Here is a 21,484-nt window from a genome sequence, read left to right as displayed (position 1 = left end):
ATGTGATAAAAAATGATGATAGATTGAGGGATGAACAGGCCGGTGAAAATATGGGCAAGTGTTTGGTTGTGAAAAGTTGCGCTGAACGTTTTAAGGATAGAGGGAAGGGTTGATATATAAAGAGGAAAAGAGAGAGAATATTAGAGGTGGAAAGAGACTCACTCACTCACTCACTCACTCGCCGAATCACTCATTCACCCACTCACTCACTCACACACTCACTCACTCACTCACTCACTCACTCACTCACTCACCGACTCACTCACTCACTCACTCACTCACTCACTCACTCACTCACTCACACTCACTCACTCACTCACTCACACTCACTCACTCACTCACTCACTCATTCACTTACCCTGTAGTCGATGGATCTCTCGGAGTAGGAGTGTTGGAGGTAGAGAGGATCGACCACCAGGGCTTGTGTCAACCTGAACCGGTCTCGAACCCTGCGGAGGACACCATGAGTCACCACACTGCCACCATTACTCACCATACTAGTCTCACCATAACTCACCATACTCTCACCATACCTTACCATACTGTCACCATAATCTCCCCATTACTTACTCTGCTGTCACCATATTTCACTATATTTTTACCCTACTGTCACTACGCCTCACCATACTGTCACAATACCCTTATTCACTACTGTCACCATAACTCATCACAATATCACCGTAGCTCATCATAAGTCACCATAACTAACTATATTATCACCATACTGTCACCATAACTCACTATAACTCAATCATATTCTACCATAACTCACCATAGCACACCATACCGCTAATACCTCACCATAAACACCGTACTGTCACCATACCTCATCATACTCTCACCTTACCTCACCATTACTCACTGTACCATCACCACACTGTCACCATAAACTCACCACATGAGGGAACAGTCGAAGTTTGTCAGCATGAACTTGTTAGGGTTGAAGTTGAAGGACGAGGCGTACTGTTGAGGGAGAAAAGATTGTTATTGTTAGTAGCAGTAGTAGTGGTAGTAGTAGTAGTAGTAGTAATAGTAGGAGGAGGACGAGGACGAGGCAAAACAGCACAACAAAAGATAAGATTCCGTTCAGTGGGTAAATACTTAAAGATGTGTCCCTCTGTTTGAGTCCACCGGGGGAAGAAATGGATCATGTGTCCGGAAAAACAAGACAGATGTGTAATGGAACTTATGTAAGGGCCGTGTGTGCGTGGGTTGTGGTGTGTGTGTGTGTGTGTGTGTGTGTGTGTGTGTGTGTGTGGGTGGATGTATAAGATCAATAAATACCTACACCCACATCAGATAAATAAAATAACGTCCACTTAAAAAAAAAGCCATTAACATTTTTCTGTTAATTAGTTTTCAGGTTAATTACACAGGTGAGAGCCTACGACCACTTGCCTACCTCCCCCCACTACTACCACTACTACTACCACTACTACTACTACCACTACTACTACTACTGCCACTACTACTACTACTACTACTACTACTACTACTACTATTACTGCTACTCACAAACGGACATGACATATAAACTCTGCATAAGACTCCCAATCAAAACAATGTCAGTCTCTTCCATATATAGAACAAAGACTATTACTTCTCCTACTAGGACTTCTCTTCACTACATTTGCTCAGGTGGAAATAAAAATGCCTTCACAAACTTCTCAATCTAAGCGTGTGACGAGTCGATTGTGACAGGAGGGAGGACGGGAGGGAGGGAAGGAAGGATAGCGGAAGGAAAGGAAAAGAGGGCTGGGGTGATGGAGAAAGGGAGGAAGAGAAGAGAGTACTGAAGGAAAGGAAGGGAGGGAAGTAGGGATAAAGGGGAGAGAAAAGGGAGGGAGGGAAGGGAGGATAGCGAAAGGAAAGGAAAAGAAGGTTGGGGTGATGGAGAAAGGGAGGAAGAGAAAAGAAGGGAGGGAGGGAAGCAGGGATGAAGGGGAGAGAAAAGGGAGGGAAAGAGGGAGGAGGAGTGGAAGAAAAAGAGAAATGGGGTGATTGAAAAAGGACGAAAGGGAGGGAGGGATAAAGAGGAGAGAAAAGGGATAATGGGAGGGAGAGATAGATGAAAAAAAGAGATAGGGATATACAGAAAGGAAGGAGGGAAGTGAAGTGAAGACGAAAGGAAGGAAGGAAGAAGGGAGAAAGGGAAACAAGCTGAAAGGAAGAATGAACGTAGGGAAGAAGTGAAAGAGAAGAGAGGAAGAGAGTGAGGAAAGAAAGGAAGAGAATTATAAGAAGGAAAGGAAAATAGGAGTTAAAGGAGAGGGATGGAAAAGGGAGTGAGTGAGAGAGGGAGAGAAAAGGGAGAGAAAGAGTAGAGAAAGGGAGGGAGAGAGAAACTGTGATATGTAAAGAAAGAAAGAAAAAAAAAAAGAGGGAAAGGTTATTATACTCTATTTATCTATCTGTATCTATCTATCTATTTATCTATCTATCTATCTATCTATCTCATCACGGAATTACCCTCTCCTCACCCTTATCCCCCCTCGACGTAACCTAACTCGACCTGACCTGACCTGACCTGACCTCGGAAATGTCGTGACCTCGCCGCCTCAGCCCCAGAGCCTCCATTATGCAGGAAGGTCACGCGTCGTTGACCTTAGCTGAGCCTTGTGTGGCCTTAGTTAGTCTACACTGATTGGCCTGACCTTTCCGTAGCTGGATTTGACATTACAGGAAGTGTGTGCGATGGTGGGGGGAGAGGGGAGAGGGGGTAGGGAGGGTGAGGGGGTTATGTGTGGGGTGGGAGGGAGGGGGTGTTATATGTGTGTGTGTGTGTGTGTGTGTGTGTGTGTGTGTGTGTGTGTGTGTGTGTGTGTGTGTGTGTGTGTGTGTGTGTGTGTGTGTGTTTGAGGAGGAATAAGACGAAGAGGAGGAGGAACAGAAGAAAAGGAAGATATACAGGAAGGGAAGTTAGAGGAGGCGGAGGAGGAGGAGGAGGAGGAGGAGGAGATAGAGACACGAATGGAGGGAAGAGAGGGAGAAAAAAAATAGATAAAACACAGACAGCAAGGAAGAGAGGAGGAAAAGAAAGAGGAAGAAAAGGAAACAGAGAAAAGAAGAAGAAAGAAAGAAAGAAAGAAGAAAAAAAGAAGAAAAGAAAGAAAGAAAGAAAAAGAAGAAAAGAAAACAACTGGAAATGTAAGAGAGCGAGTTAATTATGTAAGGAGTAACAGGTAAAGAAAACGGGGTGTGAAGGGGGCACTCACCTCTATGCCTCTCATGGGTCCTCGCAGTTCAGGGCAAATGAAGGAGTTACCCCCATAGGCTCCGTCCACGTGCAGCCAGGCCCCAAACTCCTCACAGACGGGCCCTGCAACACCACCATCATCACCATTATCATCACCATTGCCATCACCACCATCACCCAACACCACCACACTCTACTCTATTTAGGAGCAGTAAGTAGCGGGCTTTTTTTTTTTTTCATTGTTGTTGTTGTTGTTTTTTACGCCCTTGCACTGTCTCCTGCTGTAAAAAAATAAATAAATAAAAGAAAGAATAAGCAACCTAACCAATAACATCATCCTCGTCGACTTTAACTTCACCATTATCGTCACCATCACTATCATCGTCCTCATCACCATCATCACCATTGTCACCATCGGAATCATCATTTTCATCACTATCGCCATCCTTATTAGCATTACTTTCAACACTATTATCTTCACCATAATCAACACCATTAACATCACCATCTTCACCATTAACAGCACAGTCATTATCACCATCACCACCATCATCATCACCATATTTCACAATCACTTACGTTAAACTTTCTAATTATTTTCACCGCCACTACAACTACACAGCCTCATCAGCAACCATACCTCCTCCTCCTCCTCCTCCTCCTCCTCCTCCTCCTCCTCCTCCTCCTCCTTCCATCACTTCTATCAGCCCCACCATCACCACTATGACGGAGCATCTTCTAGAATATCAATACTATCTACACAACATCTCTAAACGGCCACGAGAGAGAGAGAGAGAGAGAGAGAGAGAGAGAGAGAGAGAGAGAGAGAGAGAGAGAGAGAGAGAGAGAGAGAGAGAGAGAGAGAGAGAGAGAGAGAGAGAGAGAGAGAGAGAGAGAGAGAGAGAGAGAGAGAGAACAAAGTCAAGATGCGGCAAGGAAAAGGCACAAAAAAAAAAAAAGTAGAATAGATAACTTCGCGGACCGGCGGGGGATAAATGACCACAAACTGTATCAAAGGAAAAGGGCGAGGAAGCATGGAGCCGTGGAAGAGCAGGCAACATAAACATTTTGGCATATAACGAGGCTACTTTTTCTTGTGATTCGTGATTCTTCAGCCATTTCAGTGACATACGGGACAGACCAATGCGCCCCTCACCTATCTCTGCGAGGTTGTCGAAGGAGCAGCAGGAGGTAGTGCCCAGAGTCGTCTCCACGTAGAAGGGCACGAGACCCATGGCGCGGTCCTCCTGCATCACCTGCGGATACGAAACAGGTGGTGAGAGGTTGGGCAGGTAACTACGATTCGTGATAACTCGATACCTGTTACCTGCTGGAAAGAGTTTAAGTCATAAGAACAAGTGGAACAGGTAAAGAAGACTCTTGTTGACTCTTAACCCCTTGAATGTGGATTTCCTACAGTTAGACCTCACCAAGCTACAGGAATGGAGCAAAAAGTGGCTGTTACAATTCAGTGAAGAAAAATGTAAAGTCCTGCACCATGGGAGGGGATATCGACCACACCAATACCACATGGGGAACACTCCACTATCCACCACAGAGGCAGAGAAAGACCTGGGAGTATAATGTTACCAGGCTACCAGGGAAGGCCAAATCCGTGCCAATCGCAGCGGACGGGTTAAGGATACTACTTGCTTGCGTTTACAGGTGAGAAACAAGCCGGAACTAAGGAAACACTTGTTGGCTGGAGCACGCAGGGAATAAGCTTGGACAGGTAAAGGAGACACCTGTTGAATCTTAAGTGCTACCTGTTGGCTGAGTAGGCGAGAAACATGGCGGGGCAGGCAACGTATTATAGACACCTGTTGGTCCTCAAGAATACCTACCACCTGTGTGCTCTTAACAGGCAAAAAAAAAAAAAAAAAAAAAACTATATATTAAAATGTTAGTATCTGTGCAGAGGAGGAGGACAAGAATTATTCATGGGTTGAGAAACTTGCCGGTAAAGGTCAGACTTAAACATTTATATTTTCATTCTCTAGAAAGGCGAAGGGTGCGAGGAGACGTGATCAAAGTTTATATATTGATGAGAGGTTTTAATAAAGTTTTGGCGGTAAGAGAGCTTGGTAGGACACGTAATGCAGTGAGTTTAAGCAGCGGAGATCATGTATCTTAATGGTCCCTCCAAGCGAGAAAAATGAGAAAAAATCATCACTCACACAAACCATTTCATAATATATATCAATGCATTTGTGATCAGATTATATATCATTTATTTTTGGGGGGTTTATATCATGGCACAAATTTGGCCCATCGCTGCTACCGGGTTAAATTCGATAAATTCATATTCAACACAGACACAGGCTAGAATTGATTTACTAAGAGTGGTAGATGAGTGGAACCGACTTGGCAGTTATGTTGTGGGTGCTAATACGAGAGATACATTCAAGAAAAGGTAAGATAAGTTCATGGACAGTGAGGTGACAATGACAGTGAGATTGGGGAGGGGTTAGATTTACAGAATCTGCCTTGTATAGACCAACCGACCTCTTGCAGACTCCTTAATTTTTTTTTTTTTTTTTTTACAGCAAAGGAGACAGCACAAGGGCACAAAAAAAGGAAACAATAATAAAAAAAAGCCCGCTACCTATTTTCTTATACTCTTATGTTTGCTGGTTGATAACGAGAGTCTAGCAACGTGACTGACTATCCGGATCGCTATTGTTACTATGGTGAAAAGGAAATAGTGACACAATGAAGAAAAATAAGGATGATGAGAAGGGAGGGAAGGAGATTAGACGACAGGCGGAGGAAGAGGAAGAGGAAGAGGAGTCCACAAGAGGATGAGAAGAAGGGCAAACAGAAGGAGGGTTGGCGGAGGGAAGATAAAAACAGACCATCAAACGGAGACTAACATAAAAGAGGAGAAAATATTAAACAAGAAAAAATTGTCAACTAATGAGAAAACCCCCACAAAGGTGCTTCATCCGGCCAGGTGCTTAATGAGGCAAATTAGAGGAGGAGGAGGAGGAGGAGAAGGAGGAGGAGGAGGAGGTACAAATGCCAAGTGGTCACGTGGAAGAGGAAGACAACAGGTGTGTGGAGGAGGAGGAAGAAGAGGAGGAGGAGGAGGAGGAGGTGTTGAGCATATGCCAAAATGGACACCTCCTTCTCTCCTCCAAATAGGTATCAGAAGGATGGAGGGAAGGAGACAGAAGAGAGGAGGAGGAGGAGGAGGAGGAGGAGGAGGGAGAGCAGTCGGTCCCTTTAATATACCTCCATTCATCCCTCCGTCCGTCCATTCCTCTGTTATCTCCCTTTCCTTCTCTTCCTCCTTTCCTCTTTCTCTTCTTCCTCTTCTTTCCGTTTCTCTCCTTTTCTTTCATCTATCTTTCGTATCTTCTTTCCTCCATTTTATCTCCGTCTCTCTCTCTTCCTTTCCTCTTGGTCCTCCTCTTCATCTCTCCTCTTCCTCTTCTTTTCCTTTATTCTTAAGAGGCAAAGTTAAGCATCCTGTCCCTCTTAAACGATCTTGGAAAATATATCGTATGGTGATCCTTCTTAACCTCCTCTTCCTCCTCCTCCTCCTCCTCCTCCTCCTCCAGCAGCTTTCCTCCCTTATACTTGACAAGGCTGGTTTATAAATAGGTTTGCATTGTGTGACCGGGGAAAGTGGAGGAAGGAGGGAGGGAAGTGGAGAGAACGAGGGAGGGGGGGAGGGAAGTGGAGAGAACGAGGGAGGGAGGGAGGGAGGGAGAGAGTTTGGAAAGGAAAAGTTAGAAGCATGATGGGCAGACTTAAAAATTGCGTAATATTTGAAGGAAGAGAGAGAGAGAGAGAGAGAGAGAGAGAGAGAGAGAGAGAGAGAGAGAGAGAGAGAGAGAGAGAGAGAGAGAGAGAGAGAGAGAGAGAGAGAGAGAGAGAGAGAGAGAGATCTAAACACCCATATAATTGAACCAAACTTTCTTTTAAATACATACTCGATAATCACCTTGACCCGACACACACACACACACACACACACACACACGTTACGTAGTCCACGCACGTGTCCTGCCCTCTAGCGGCCGCCTCTGAAACCAACTATCTTTTTTTGGCTTCTTTGGGAGTGGAGATGGAGAGTAATTTTGCGTAAGGGGAGGTAGAGGAGGAGGAGGAGGAGGAGATGGCCGCTTGTGAAATGTGTGTGGAGAGATCTGGCTGTGTGTGTGTGTGTGTGTGTGTGTGTGTGTGTGTGTGTGTGTGTGTGTGTGTGTGTGTGTGTGTGTGTGTGTGTGTGTGTGTGTGTGTGTGTGTGATCTTTGCTCGGTATCACATTCCTTTCATCATTCCGCCTTTTCATTTGGTCTTTTCTTTCCTTCCTTTTCCCAATATTAGTCAGCCTTCTCCGTTTTCCCTTCCATTTCCTTCCCTTTTTTTCCTCCTCCTCCTCTTCCTCCTCCTCTTTCACCCCGCTCCATTACACCCCATAACGCACCCTTCTCCCTTCCTCCCCTTCTCCCCTTCACGGTCCCATATTCTCCCTTCCTTCCCCCTCAGCCTTTTCCTTTACATCAAACGGACCCTTTCTCCTCTCCTCTCCTCTCCCCTCTCCCCTTTTCCTCCCCTCTCCCCCATGTCAGTCATTCTCCAGGTACTACTTCAGTCTACCTGTTCCCCCCTCCCCACCACCGCCCCCCCTACACCTGTTTGCTATTCACGTGTTCTCAAACTTTAATATGTGAGCTCCCCAGACCATATTTCTCCCCCTTTATTTCCACTCTTTTTTTTCTTTTTTTTCCTATTTTCTGTTATTTTTTTTCAGTTACTCTTTTTTTGGTTATGTTTCCTTCTGTCCTGTTTCTGTGTTCTCTTTTTCTCACTCACCCACTCTGTCTGTCTGTCTATCTATCTGTCTATTTATTTATATATCTACATTATCATTCATATTCTCTTTTTTTTCATTTCCTTATCTCCTTTCTTTGTTCCATCTTCTTTTTCCTTTTCCTTCTTCGTCTCCTTATTTTCTATATAATCCTTCCTCCATCCTTTCCTCTTTCTCCTTATTTCCTTTCCTTCCATCCATTCTTCTCTCTCTTTCATTCCTTCATTCAAGTTTTCTCTTCTCTTCCTTTTTTCTCCGCTCATTCCAATCCTATATTTTCTCTCCTTCCGTCATTCTGTTTCTCTCTTCTTCCAGTTTTCTTCCATCTTTCCATTTCTCTGTTTTTTCTCTCCATCTACTTTCTTTATCACTCTTTCGTTTCCATTATCTACCTCTTATTAATTTTTTTTTTTTACTTTCTACTTTCCATTCTTGCTTTCTACAATATATAAATAAATGCAATACTTTTTTCATATATTTTTACGTTAGATTTTTATTTTTTGCTACTAAACCGCAAGAGAGAGAGAGAGAGAGAGAGAGAGAGAGAGAGAGAGAGAGAGAGAGAGAGAGAGAGAGAGAGAGAGAGAGAGAGAGAGAGAGAGAGAGAGAGAGAGAGAGAGAGAGAGAGAGAGAGAGAGAGAGGTAAATCATCCTTTTCTCATCTTTTGAATCGTTTTATCATGAGAAGGAAAAGAAGAGAGAAAGAGAAGAGAAGAGAAGAGAAGAGAAGAGAAAAACATCCTCTCATAATTCAGTGCAACAGGTAAATTAATATGAGCCAATTAATCCTTCTCCTCACCTGCTGAAATGTAGAGAAAGAAGAGAAAGAAGAAGAGAAAGAGCAGAGTCCAATCGCCTCTAAGTACAGGTAAAGGTGAAGTAATTGCTCTTTTCACCTCCTCAAGCGAAGAGAAATATCAAAATCCAACCCCCGAGGAAGAGAGGAGAAAGATGAAGAGGAGAGAAAGACGAAGAGAAAGAGCAAAGAACAAATATGAAGAGAAAAAGTAAGGACGAAGAGGAAGGAAAGAGCAAAGATGAAGAGAAAGCAAAATCCATATTGAAGAGAAAAACGGAGACGAAGAGAAAGGCGAAGAGAAGAGAAAAATCGAAGAGGAAGACGAAGAAAAGAAAAAACATAGAGAAAAAAAACCCGAAGAGAAAGACTGCAGCAAAGACAAAAGTAACAGCTATAGGCAACCAATTCATGCCTCTCCTTACCTGCTGGAGGGTGGCGCCGCGAAGACTCTGGTTCTCATCAGGCTCCAGAATCCTCAGCTTGACGAAGGCCATCATCGCGGCCTTCTCGACGCAGCTGTGTGCCTCCTTGCTGCAGTAGGCCATCATCTTGGACAGCAGCACCCCCTCCTCCACGTACGGGTGCTGCTTCTTCAGTTGACGGATGGTGTGGGCGCGCGCAGCCAGCAGGGACACGAACACGCACTCCGAGGCTGATCCCTGAAGAAGGCGCAGAAGAAGGGAATTAGAGGATGAGCTAGTTGGTGGTGGTGGTGGTGGTGGTGGAGTGTAGTGGTGGTAATAGGAATGGCAGTGGTGGTGATGGTAGTGATGTTTATCCCTGAAGAAGGCGCAGAAGGGAAAGAAAGGTTAAGTTAGTTGGGGTTTGCTGGTGGTGGTGATGGTGGTGGTGGGGGTGATGATGATGGTAGTGGTAGCGGTGGTGTTAATTCAGAATGTGGGGGATGTTTAGGAGTGGTGATGATAGTGGTGATGATAGTGGTGATGATAGTGGTGATGACAGTGGTGATGATAGTGGTGATGACAGTGGTGATGATAGTGGTGATGACAGTGGTGATGATAGTGGTGATGACAGTGGTGATGATAGTGGTGATGATAGCGGTGTAGTGTAGTGGCGGTGATGCGAAGTGGTGGTAGTGAAGGGGTCAGTTCGAAGTGGTGATAATTGAGGTGTTGGCGATAGTGTGGCGATAGTGGTGATGATAATTTGGTGATAGTATAGTGATGATGAGTGATGATAGTATTAGGAGGTGTGAAGGGGATTATCGTAGTGGTGATGAGGGAGTGGTGACAATCCTGGTGATGAAGTAGCAGAAGAAGGAAAGCAATATATTAATAGTTCTGAGATAGTGTTTTTGTTGGTGGTTCACAAATTCTGCTGACGAGAGTACAAAGAGCGTGGGAGTCTGTGTATCGGAAAGGTCAGACAGAGAGGGGGGGTGAGGGGGGAGGGGTGATGAGGGGGGGAGAGGGGGGAGGGTAAAGAGGATGGGTGACCTTAAATGTGGGCAGGAGTTGAGTTAGTGTATGGGTGTGGGTGGGTGAAGGAAGAAGAGGAAGAGAGAAGAAGAAGAAGAAGAAGAAGAAGAAGAAGAAGAAGAAGATGACTGTAGACCGAAAAATAAGAAAGATAGAAAGACGGAAAGAAAGAAAGAAAAATAAGAAAGAAAAAAGAAAGAAAAGAAGGAAAAAAGATAGAAAGAAAAGCTTAGGTCAGTTAATATCATTGAGAGAGAGAGAGAGAGAGAGAGAGAGAGAGAGAGAGAGAGAGAGAGAGAGAGAGAGAGAGAGAGAGAATGAACATATGAAAAAGGGAGAAAAATAAAGGAAAAAAAGAAATTGAATTGAATGATGAAGAGGAGAGAGAGAGAGAGAGAAGAGAGAGAGAGAGAGAGAAAGAGAGAGAGAAAAAGATAGAAAGAAAGAGAGGTCAGAGATCATTGAGAGAGAGAGAGAGAGAGAGAGAGAGAGAGAGAGAGAGAGAGAGAGAGAGAGAGAGAGAGAATGTGAGCCAATGGAATGTGAAATGAATTGAGAGAATGTAAGGAAATATCATGACCATATCTCAATAGCAGAGAGAGAGAGAGAGAGAGAGAGAGAGAGAGAGAGAGAGAGAGAGAGAGAGAGAGAGAGAGAGAGAGAGAGAGAGAGAGAGAGAGAGAGAGAGAGAGAGAGAGAAGAGAAGAACACGAAGTAATTTTGTTTTCTCTCACCCAAATTATCTCTTATTTTCTTCTCTTCCAATAATTTTCCCTCCTTTGCTTTTTTTTCCTTCCTTCTCTCCTCTCCTTTTTTTTTTTTTACCTCCAGTGTGGAATTTTCTTCTTAGCCATATTTACTTCGGCCAGGAGAGAGAAATGAAGGTTAACGAGAGAGAGAGAGAGAGAGAGAGAGAGAGAGAGAGAGAGAGAGAGAGAGAGAGAGAGAGAGAGAGAGAGAGAGAGAGAGAGAGAGAGAGAGAGAGAGAGAGAGAGAGAGAGAGCATAAGAACACAAAGAGTATAAAAATGAAAAAAATAATGAGAAAAGAAGATAAAATGAAACGAAGGGAAAAAATAAGAGAGAGAGAGAGAGAGAGAGAGAGAGAGAGAGAGAGAGAGAGAGAGAGAGAGAGAGAGAGAGAGAGAGAGAGAGAGAGAGAGAGAGAGAGAGAGAGAGAGAGAGAGAGAGTTAGCTCACCTGTATAACTCCTCCACCTTTGCTGTTTTCGGAGAAGGAGAGAAACTGCTCCGGAAGTCCCGCCATCTTACCTGCAAGTACACACACACACCTTGATTACGTACACACGAAAAAACGTACACAAGAAGAAACGTACACACAAAAAAACGTACATACAAAAAACACCCACTAAAACAAATAAAAAAAAGTTCACACACACACACACACACACACACACACACACACACACACACACACACACACACACACACACACACACACACACACACACACACACACACGAGGGCTTTCAAAACGTAAGATCTGATAGCAAAAAAGGAGGAAAGAAATATATTGTGAAGGTTCGTATAGTGGAGAGGAGGAGGAGGAGGAGGAGGAGGGATACTGACTGACTTGGAGATTGAAGAGGGAAAGGAAAAGAAAGTAAAAAAGCGAAGTTAGAGAAGAAGTAGAAGGACGGAGAAAAGGAGAGGAGAAGAAAGGGGAACTGGAGGAAAGGAAAAGGAGAAGAAGAAGAAAAGGGAATGAAAAGAAAAGTACTAAGGTGGAAGGGAGAAGATAGAGGAAGGGAGAGGAAGAAAAGAAAAAAAATAAGTGAAAAGAGATTAGAGAAAAGAATAAGAGTATGAAAATAGGAGAGGAAGAAAAGGAAGAAAGAGAAAAAAAAAGGTTAAAAGAACGAGAAGGAGAACAAGAAACGGAGAAGGGGAAAAAGAAGAGAAGAAGAAGAAGAAGAAGAAAAAGAAAAAGAAAAAGAAAAAGAAAAAGAAAAAGAAAAAGAAAAAGAAGAAGAAGAAGAAGAAGAAGAAGAAGAAGAAGAAGAAGAAGAAGAAGAAGAAGAAGAAGAAGAAGGAAAGAAGAAGGGGTTAAGTAAGCCATAGTTCGCCTTGGGGAAATACCAGCTGGGGAAATACTTGGTAACCTACTCGATATAAACAGGAAAGGTCTTAGTAATGGAGAGGAAGCCCTGGGGAACCACGAAGGGGGGACGAGGGTTAGGACTTGTTAGTGATAAAGAGAAGATTGAATCACAACTAGGGGAGGATGCAGAGGAGATGGTGGGGAAGGGGGAAAGGGGAAAGGGCGGATGAGTGGAAGAAGACCCTTAACATAGAGCGAAGTGGGCTTTCCTAGTAAAGAGTGTTGAAGAAGGTTATTGTTGTTGATAAAAGGGAAGTCTGGCTGTTCATAGTTAAGTCTGGATCCTGAGGAAGGAGAGAAGAAGGAGTAAATCATTGAGAAAACGCTTTGTAACGTGTGGTTTTTCCTAAAGTCTGATCACAGAAGGGAAGGGAGTGAAGGAGAGAGAGAGAGTAACGCTGATATAACGAAGCCGCTTGTAACGTGTGGGTTTTCCTAGTAAAGAGTGTTGAAGAAGGTTACTGCTGTTGATAAAAGGGAAGTCTGGATCACAGTTATAAATAAGGGAAGGAGGAAGGAGACGAGAAGAGAGTAACCATTGACATAACGAAGCCTCTTGTAACGTGTGGCTTTTCCTAGTAAAGAGTGTTGAAGAAGGTTACTGCTGTTGATAAAAGGGAAGTCTGGATCACAGTTATAAATAAGGGAAGGAGGAAGGAGACGAGAAGAGAGTAACCATTGACATAACGAAGCCTCTTGTAACGTGTGGGTTTTCCTACTAAAGAATGTTGAAGAAGGTTACTGCTATTGATAAAAGGGAAGTCTTGATCACAGTTATATATAGAAGAGAAGGAGGAGGGAAAGAAGACCGGGGAGACAGGAAAAGGGAAGGGTAGACTGTATAAGAATCATTGACATAACGAAAGCCTTTTGAGGCATGTGGGTTTTCCTGCTATAGAGTGTTGAAGAAGGTTACTAATGGGGTTCACGGGTTCGTTTAGGAGGTTAGATGTTGGCGTAATAGAGGTTTAGATAATGAAGATTTGCGTTGAGGTTTCTGTGAGGCTCATGATCAGGAATGTAGAAGAAGAGGAAGATAATGATTGTGAAGACTGAGTGTACTAGGAAAGACTTGTAATGACTGGGAGAGACAGGGAAAGGATGAGTGGAGACTGGTTATACTGGGGAAGACTAGGAAAGAATGAGAAACACAGGGTAGACTGGGTAAGGCTTTGGGAGGCTGGGGAAGAAGTGGAGAGAGAGACTGAAGGGAAAGGGAGAGGAATACATAGGAATACATTAGTGGAATAGGAATACAGAAGTGGAGAGAGACTGAAGGGAAAGGGAGAGGAGGCTGCAGGAGAGCTCAAAAAGGCTGGTGGAGGCTGGGGAGAGGCAGAAGAAGAAACTGAGAGATTGAGGAAACTGGGGAGATTAAGGAAAGGTGGGGAAAACTGGGGTAACTTGAGGTTGTCTGGGGAAGGCTGTAGCAGACTAGAGAGAGAGATTGAAGAGAAAGGGAGAGGAGGCTGAAGAAAGGCTCAAAAAGGCTGGTGGAGGCTGGGGAGAGGCAGATAAAGAAACAGAGATTGAGGAAACTGGGAAGACTAAGGAAAGGTAGGGAAAACTGGGGTAAATTGAGGTTGTCTGGGGTATGCTGGGGAGGACACTTACCCAGCCAGTCTAGCACGATCGTCTCCAGTTCCGTGCAGGCTGGGGAGGCTGCCCACGAAAAGCCAATGCACCCCAGCCCGTCACTGAGCATGTCCCCAAGGATGCTGGGATACGAGTTGCCGGCGGGGAAGTACGCGTGGAACCTGGGGTGCTGCCAATGGGTCACCTGGGGGAGTAAGGGGAGACGGGTGAGCCTGGGGAGGAAGGTTAGGGGTGAGTGTTACATGGGGAGAAAGAGGAGGTGGGAGGTTGGAAAGGGAGGGTTGGGTGTGGGGAGAAGGTCAAGTAAGGTGCAGGGGACTGTTACCTGGGGAGGAATAGGAGGTATAGGAAAGACAGGGGAGAGGGGGAGAGGAAAGGTGAAAGGTAAGGAAAGGGAGGAAGGTAAGGGAGTGTAATGGGAAGGAAGGGAGGGAGGGAATTGTGTGTGTGTGTGTGTGTGTGTGTGTGTGTGTGTGTGTGTGTGTGTGTGTGTGTGTGTGTGTTAGTTGGGGAGGCGAAGGGGAGACTTATTTGATCTGGGGAGAGAGAGGAAACATATAGGAAAGGAAAGGGGAGGAGAGGATGAGAGAGAGAGAGAGAGAGAGAGAGAGAGAGAGAGAGAGAGAGAGAGAGAGAGAGAGAGAGAGAGAGAGAGAGAGAGAGAGAGAGAGAGAGAGAGAGAGAGAGAGAGAGAGAGAGAGAGAGAGAGAGAGAGAGTGAGAGAGAGAGAGAGAGAGAGAGAGAGAGAGAGAGAGAGAGAGAGAGAGTTTTACGTGGGGAAGAAGGAAGAGAAGGAGAGTGAGAGTATGAGGGTCATTAAAGGTCGAGAGAGAGAGAGAGAGAGAGAGAGAGAGAGAGAGAGAGAGAGAGAGAGAGAGAGAGAGAGAGAGAGAGAGAGAGAGAGAGAGAGAGAGAGAGAGAGAGAGAGAGAGAGAGAGAGAGAGAGAGAGAGAGAGAGAGAGAGAGAGAGAGAGAGAGAGAGTTTTAAGCTATCATTTCGTTAAGACTAAGCTAATGGAGTATTAATAGGTCATTTTCCTTCAGAGAGAGAGAGAGAGAGAGAGAGAGAGAGAGAGAGAGAGAGAGAGAGAGAGAGAGAGAGAGACTTATTTCCCTATTGATTTATTTCACACCTTCCTTTTTTTCTTCTTTTTTCCCCCTCATCATCTCTTCCCTATTTTTTTCCTTCCCTTTCTTCCCTTCCCGGCAGCGTCGTCTCCTAATTGAAAATGTCGCTCAGTCTGCAAGGGATTATTATCATTAATATTATTTTTTGTAACAATTCGTGTGCGTATTGATTGTTTCTCTCGTGTTTAAGACCCGCATCCTCGTTAGTGTGTTTGTGTTAGGGGAGGGAGGGAAGGATGGAGGGGGGAGAGGGAGGGGGGAGGGGGGTTAGATGACTGTGTGGGTGGGTGTGTGGATATGGGAGGGAGAGGTGGCAGAACAACTTAGAGGAGGGAGAAGTGGAGGGGAAAAGTAGGGGAGGAGAGAGGGATGGAGGGAGATGTCAGAGGAAGAGGGAAAGAGGTTGAGGGGAGAGTGTCTGGAGGAGGGAAAGAGATAGAGAAAAAAGAGGGGAAAAGATGAAGGGAAAATTGAGAAAGAGGGAAACGATGAAGGGGAAAGGGAGAAAAGAGGGGAAAGGATGAAGGGAAAAGGGAAAAGGGAGAAAAAAAGAAAAAAGATGAAGGGGGGCATGGGAGAAAAAGAGGGAACAGATGAAGGGAAAAGGGAGGAAAAGAGGGAAAAAGATAAAGAGGAAAGGGAGAAAAAAAAGAGGGAAAAGATGAAGGAGAAAGGGAGAAAAAAAGGAAAAGGGAGAAGAGAAGGGAAAAAGAGGAAGGGAGAAATGAGTACTGTAGAGGTGGAAGATAGCAAATTAAAAAAAATCAAAACAAAGAAAAAAACAAATTAAAACAAAGATCAAAACATAAAATCAAAACAAAACAAAACAAAACAAAACACAACTCACCCCAGGCATGATTTTGTCCTCCACGTCCTTCATGATATCGTCCCACTGCTCGGGGTTCTGCGGCGCCTCCAGGGGAACCAGACGCCTCAGGTACCCGGGTTCGATAGCGGGGGTGACGCGCCGCTCCTCTATCGTGTCCAGGTAGTTGGCGATATAGTCCACCATCTCCTTCCCGCGCTGACGGAACTCGGACGAATCCATCTTGTTCTGGGGTGGGGGAGAGGGGGAGAAAGGGTTGGTTAGTGATGGGGGAGAAGGAGCGTGTGTGGGGGTATGTGTAGGGGTGGATGTGGGTTGGTGGGTGAGTGGGCTGCTGTATGCGTGTGTGTTTATTAGAGAGAGAAAGAAGTAAAGAAAGATAAGAAGAAAGAAAGATAGAAAATAAGGAACAGAAAGAAATGAGAAAGAAAGAAAGAAAGAAGGAAGGAAAGAAAGATGGAAAATAAGGAACAGAAAGAAAAAGAAAGAAAATGAATGAATGAATGAACGAATGAAACAAAGAAAGAAATACAAAAAATACAGATAAAACAGACACAGACAGACAGACACACACTTACGCAGACAGACAAAGAGCTGTAGTGAAAATTAGAAGAAGGAGAAGGAGAAGTAGGAGGAGGAGGAGGAGGAGGAGAAGGATAAAGAGAGACAAGGAGAGGAAATTAGAGAGAAAAAGAAATAAAGAGAAGGTTCGCGTCTTTGAAATTTCTTTTTTTCTTTCATTTTGTTTTCCAGTTTTTTTTTTTTTTCTTGACGTGACGCAAAGTGGCGGGAAGACTTTATTTATATATTTATTTTTTTTGGTTTTCGAGTAATTTCATCGTCTTCATTTGTTGTTGTTGTTGTTGTTGTTGTTGTTGTTGTTGTTGTTGTTGTTGTTGTTTTGCATTTCACATACCTCGTTTCTCTATTTTCCTATCATAGTGAGAGAGAGAGAGAGAGAGAGAGAGAGAGAGAGAGAGAGAGAGAGAGAGAGAGAGAGAGAGAGAGAGAGAGAGAGAGAGAGAGAGAGAGAGAGAGAGAGAGAGAGAGAGAGAGAGAGAGTGTTATTGTCAATCTTCATTCCTTACTATTTATGCTCTCCTAATCTTATTAAAAAAAAAGTTTCACTATAAGAATGAGCAACGAGAGGAGGAGGAGGAGGAGGAGGAGGAGGGAGAAGACGTAGTTTGGTAGAAAAGAAAGGAAAAGAAAAGTAGACGAATGTAAATTATTCCTCGTTCAGTGAATTATGCAAAGTGAAAGTACCTGCTCGGTAATTATATCGTTTTTTTTCTCCTTTTTTTCACGAAGATGGCAGACGTGAAGGAGGGGGAGGAGGAGGAAAGAGGGAGAGGAGAGGGAGAGGTGGAGAGAAAAGGGAGAGGAGAGGTTGAGGTGGAGGAATGAGTGAAATGAAGGAGAGGTGGAGAGAAAAGTGAATAAGTGGAGAGAGAGAGAGAGAGAGAGAGAGAGAGAGAGAGAGAGAGAGAGAGAGAGAGAGAGAGAGAGAGAGAGAGAGAGAGAGAGAGAGAGAGAGAGAGAGAGAGAGAATCGTTGAACCAGAGAATGCAAACTATCCAGATGGGAAAGAGAGAGGGAGGGTGGGAGGGAGAGAGAGAGAGAGGGGAGGGAGAGAGGGAGGGAGGAAGAGGGGAGGGAGGAAGAGGGGAGGGAATTGAGAGGACGACAGTGAGAGGTTGGCGGAACGTTGTGTAAGAGAGAGAGAGAGAGAGAGAGAGAGAGAGAGAGAGAGAGAGAGAGAGAGAGAGAGAGAGAGAGAGAGAGAGAGAGAGAGAGAGAGAGAGAGAGAGAGAGAGAGAGAGAGAGTCTACTCCCTGTTTCTTCATTAATCGTTCTAGTATATTTTCTCCTCTTCTATTTTCCTCCTCCTCCTCCTCCTCCACCTCCTCCTCCTCCTGTTCCTCCTTTCTCTTCCTCTCGATATATCAGCGTCTCTTCCTCTTTTCTCTCCCTCCTCTCTTCCTCTTTTCTTCCTCCTTCCTCCTTCATATTCTTCATTTCCTCTTTATATCCTTCTCCTCCTCCTCCTCCTCCTCCTCCTCCTCCTCTCTCCAGTCCCTCTTATCCCTCTTATGCTTCTTTCCTTCCTTCCTTCTTTCTCCCCTCCTTTCCCTTCTTTCCCCTACTCTCTTCCTCCCTTCCTTTCTTCTCCTTGCATCTCTCTCTATTTCTCCCCTTCCCTTCCCCTCTTCCCCTCCTTCCCTTCTTTCCTTCTCTTCCTTCATTTATTTCTCTCTGCATTGCCCTCCTACTTCTCCCCATATCTCTCCCTCTTTCCTTCCTTCCCTTTCTTCCCTCCTCCTTCTTCCCTTCTTCCTCCTTTCTTCTCTTTGCATCGCCCTTCAACTTCCGTCCATTCTCCCATCCTCCCCCCTTCCCCCCGCTTCCCCCAGACAATGAAAGGCGTGCTTGGCATTCCCCAGGGTGCCGGAATGCCCGCCACCCTATAAGATATGGCCTGGAGGGGCTAGGGGCTGGGAGGGGGCTGCTGGGGGTCGGGTCTCCGGGCTCCTCATTCCCCAGCCTCTCATCAAGTGCTCCAACCACGACTTCGGCAATCTGATGTCCTTTTGAAAGACTCCCTCGCGGCTTTTGTCCAGCGGGAGAGTGTGTGTGTGGGGGCGGTGGAGGAAAGTGTGTTAGTAGGAGGAAGGCAGTGTGTTAGTAGGTAAGAGGACCAGAGTGTGAGGGTGAGTGTGTGGGAGTGTTGGTGTGAGGGTGTCAGTGTTAGGGTGTGTTGCTCTCAGGTTGTGTGTGATATTCTGTGGGTGGGTGTTAGGGAGAGGAGGAGGGGGGGAGGGTTAGAGGGTAGGGAGGCCCGGAGTGTGTGTGTGTGTGTGTGTGTGTGAGTCGGAGGTTAGATAAGAGAGAGAGAGAGAGAGAGAGAGAGAGAGAGAGAGAGAGAGAGAGAGAGAGAGAGAGAGAGAGAGAGAGAGAGAGAGAGAGAGAGAGAGAGAGGCGTAGATAGGTCTGTTTGTGATTTGTGGGAGAAAAAAACAGCGAGACACAAGGAAGATCAAAGGAGAAAACAATACAAAATAATTCAGGCGTTAAAACACACACACACACACACACACACACACACACACACACACACACACACACACACACACACACACACACACACACACACACTCACTAAACGCAATTATGATCGGCCTTTACGTGGATAGCCTGCTTAGAAGGAGGAGGAGAAAGAAGGAAGGAAGGAAGGAAGGAAGAAAGAAAGAAGGCAGGGAAAGGAAGAAGTAAAGAGAGCTGAAGGAATAAGAAAAAAAAAGATGAGGGAGGAAAGTTGGAAAAGAGAATGAAAAGGGAAGAAAGGTAGATGAAAGGAGATAGGAAAAAGAGGAGAAAAGGAGAAATGAATGGAGAAGGGAAGGAAGGAAGGAAGGAAGGCAGGTAGGATGGAATAAGTAGGCAAGGTAGAAAATAAAGAAAAGAAAGGAAGAGGGAGAAGGAGAAAGAGAGAGAGAAGAAAAAATGAAAGGATGAGTATATATAAACAGGGTAGAGAAAGAAAGAAGGAGTAGGAGAAGGAAGAGGAGGAGGAGGAGGAGGAAGAGGGCGATGATGATAACGATAATGATAAGGAGGGTGAGGATGATGAGAGGGAGAAAAAGAAAAAGAAGAAGAAAAAGAAGAAGAAGAAAAAGAAGCAGAAGTGTAAGAGGAGGAGGAAGAAGAGGATGGAGGAGACAGTGCCCAGACCTCCGCTCCAAATCTTTCATCTCCAGTAAATTGATTTCCATTGTGGTAAGAAGCGGAGACCTGAATGCCGAACCCAACACCCACTCGGGACGGCCATCTTGGGGGGGCGGGGGGCGTGGCTAGGGCGTGGAAGGGGCGTGGCCGAAGGGGGAGGAGCTTGGGCGAGAATGGACTGAAGAGAAGGGAGGAGGGGGGAAGGGGAAGGAGGAGGAGAGGGAAAATTAATCTTAAATTGAAAAGAAAATGGAAAGAACTTGGAACCAGAATGAGTAGATTAAGAAGGAAGTTATGGAGGAGGAGGAGGACTGAGAGAGAGAGAGAGAGAGAGAGAGAGAGAGAGAGAGAGAGAGAGAGAGAGAGAGAGAGAGAGAGAGAGAGAGAGAGAGAGAGAGAGAGAGAGAGAGAGAGAGAGAGATATTCACACAAAGATACAGGCAGGCAGAGACACACAAACAGACAGATAGACAGACAGAGTGGCAGAGCATAAAATAACTAAATGTACAACAATAATCTTCCCTTCATGAAAAAATTAACACCAAAATCGTTTCCTTGTTCTTTTTTTTTGTATCTTTCAAACGCTTAACTTCCAGGCATTAAACACTTTCTACGTAACATTCAATACCTTATCTAATACGTCTCGACCCTGCCACGCAGTAAATAAAGAATAAATATATGGAATAAGTAAATAAAGAGCTTTGGTAATGATAAGAAGAACATTTACTACCCACGCCTAATAGAGGTAAATGAATGTATAAATGAATAAGTGAATACGGGTAGAAGTAAAGTCTAAAAAAGTACCACAAAATACAGGCAACTTTTGCAGACACCTCCTCCTCCTCCTCCTCCTCCTCCTCCTCGAGTCCTAGACTTTCAAAAGGCCTTTGACAAGGTACCACACGAAAGACTCCTCAAGAAACTAAGTCGAAGGGATTAGGAGATAATCTGACTGCGTGGATAAAAGACTGGCTCACTGGAAGAAAGCAGCGAGTTGTACTCAATGGGCAGACCTCCGAGTGGCTCCCGGTCACAGGGGTCAGTGCTGGGACCCATACTCTTTATTATATATATATATATATATATATATATATATATATATATATATATATATATATATATATATATATATATATATATATATATATATATTATATATACCTTTGCTAAATTTGCCGGCGACACTAAAGTGGGTGGAAATGCCTTTACGACTGCAGGCTACAAAATCACCCAGGATCACTCAGTGGTCAGAAAAGTGGCAAATGTCCTTTAACACAAACAAATGTAAAGTTATGCACTTCGGATTCACAAACAGTACCCATACATACTATATGGGTGAGGAACCACTACTGGTATTGCAGGAGGAAAGGGACCTCGGGATCACTATCAGCAGTAACTTAAACACACATAACATTGCAAATCCGCCTGCAGGAAAGCCAACACTATGCTTGGGTTCATAACGAGGAACTTCGAATATAAGTCCACGGGCTTTTTGCTGCCTGCTCGTCCATACTTCAATGTTTTCATGTTTCCATCCTTCCTCCTCCTCCTCCTCCTCCTCCTCCTCCTCGGACCCTGACATATGCTACTATTTGCCATTCTTTTTTTTTCTTTTTTATTTACGCTTCTCGATGTTTAAAGGGCGCTTGTCAATTAGAGCGATCTTGTTAGAGAGTAGAGGAAACGTTACACAACTCTCTCTCTCTCTCTCTCGCTAATGATGTTAGTTAAGGTGTGTTTGTTTACCTGTCTGATCGTGTAATAATTGGTTTGCATTCCTTTGGCGTTCCTTTGAATCCACTTTAGATTCCTTTCCCTGTGTATCAGAAACC

At 44.6% G+C, this 21,484-nt stretch overlaps 1 protein-coding gene across 13 annotated transcripts in view; it reads right to left on the bottom strand.

The window, feature by feature from the left end:
- Positions 1–21,484, bottom strand: part of LOC126986955 (aromatic-L-amino-acid decarboxylase-like) — a 41,902-nt gene that overhangs the window by 8,661 nt on the left and 11,757 nt on the right. For all 13 annotated transcript variants that reach the window (XM_050843510.1, XM_050843514.1, XM_050843511.1 and 10 more), the window contains exons 2-9: positions 15,948–16,154; positions 13,991–14,156; positions 11,456–11,526; positions 9,240–9,476; positions 4,353–4,452; positions 3,216–3,319; positions 896–963; positions 359–449 (exon numbers count right to left, since the gene is read on the bottom strand). In XM_050843510.1, coding sequence (XP_050699467.1) covers positions 359–449; positions 896–963; positions 3,216–3,319; positions 4,353–4,452; positions 9,240–9,476; positions 11,456–11,526; positions 13,991–14,156; positions 15,948–16,148 — 1,038 coding nt within the window. In that variant the 5' untranslated portion in view covers positions 16,149–16,154. The remainder of the gene's footprint in view (positions 1–358; positions 450–895; positions 964–3,215; positions 3,320–4,352; positions 4,453–9,239; positions 9,477–11,455; positions 11,527–13,990; positions 14,157–15,947; positions 16,155–21,484) is intronic.

The sequence above is a fragment of the Eriocheir sinensis genome, chromosome 63 (assembly GCF_024679095.1).
Source record: "Eriocheir sinensis breed Jianghai 21 chromosome 63, ASM2467909v1, whole genome shotgun sequence".
Taxonomy (NCBI): Eukaryota; Metazoa; Arthropoda; class Malacostraca; order Decapoda; family Varunidae; genus Eriocheir; species Eriocheir sinensis.
Note: the sequence above shows the minus strand (reverse complement) of the source record. Positions and strands in the feature narration are given on the sequence as shown.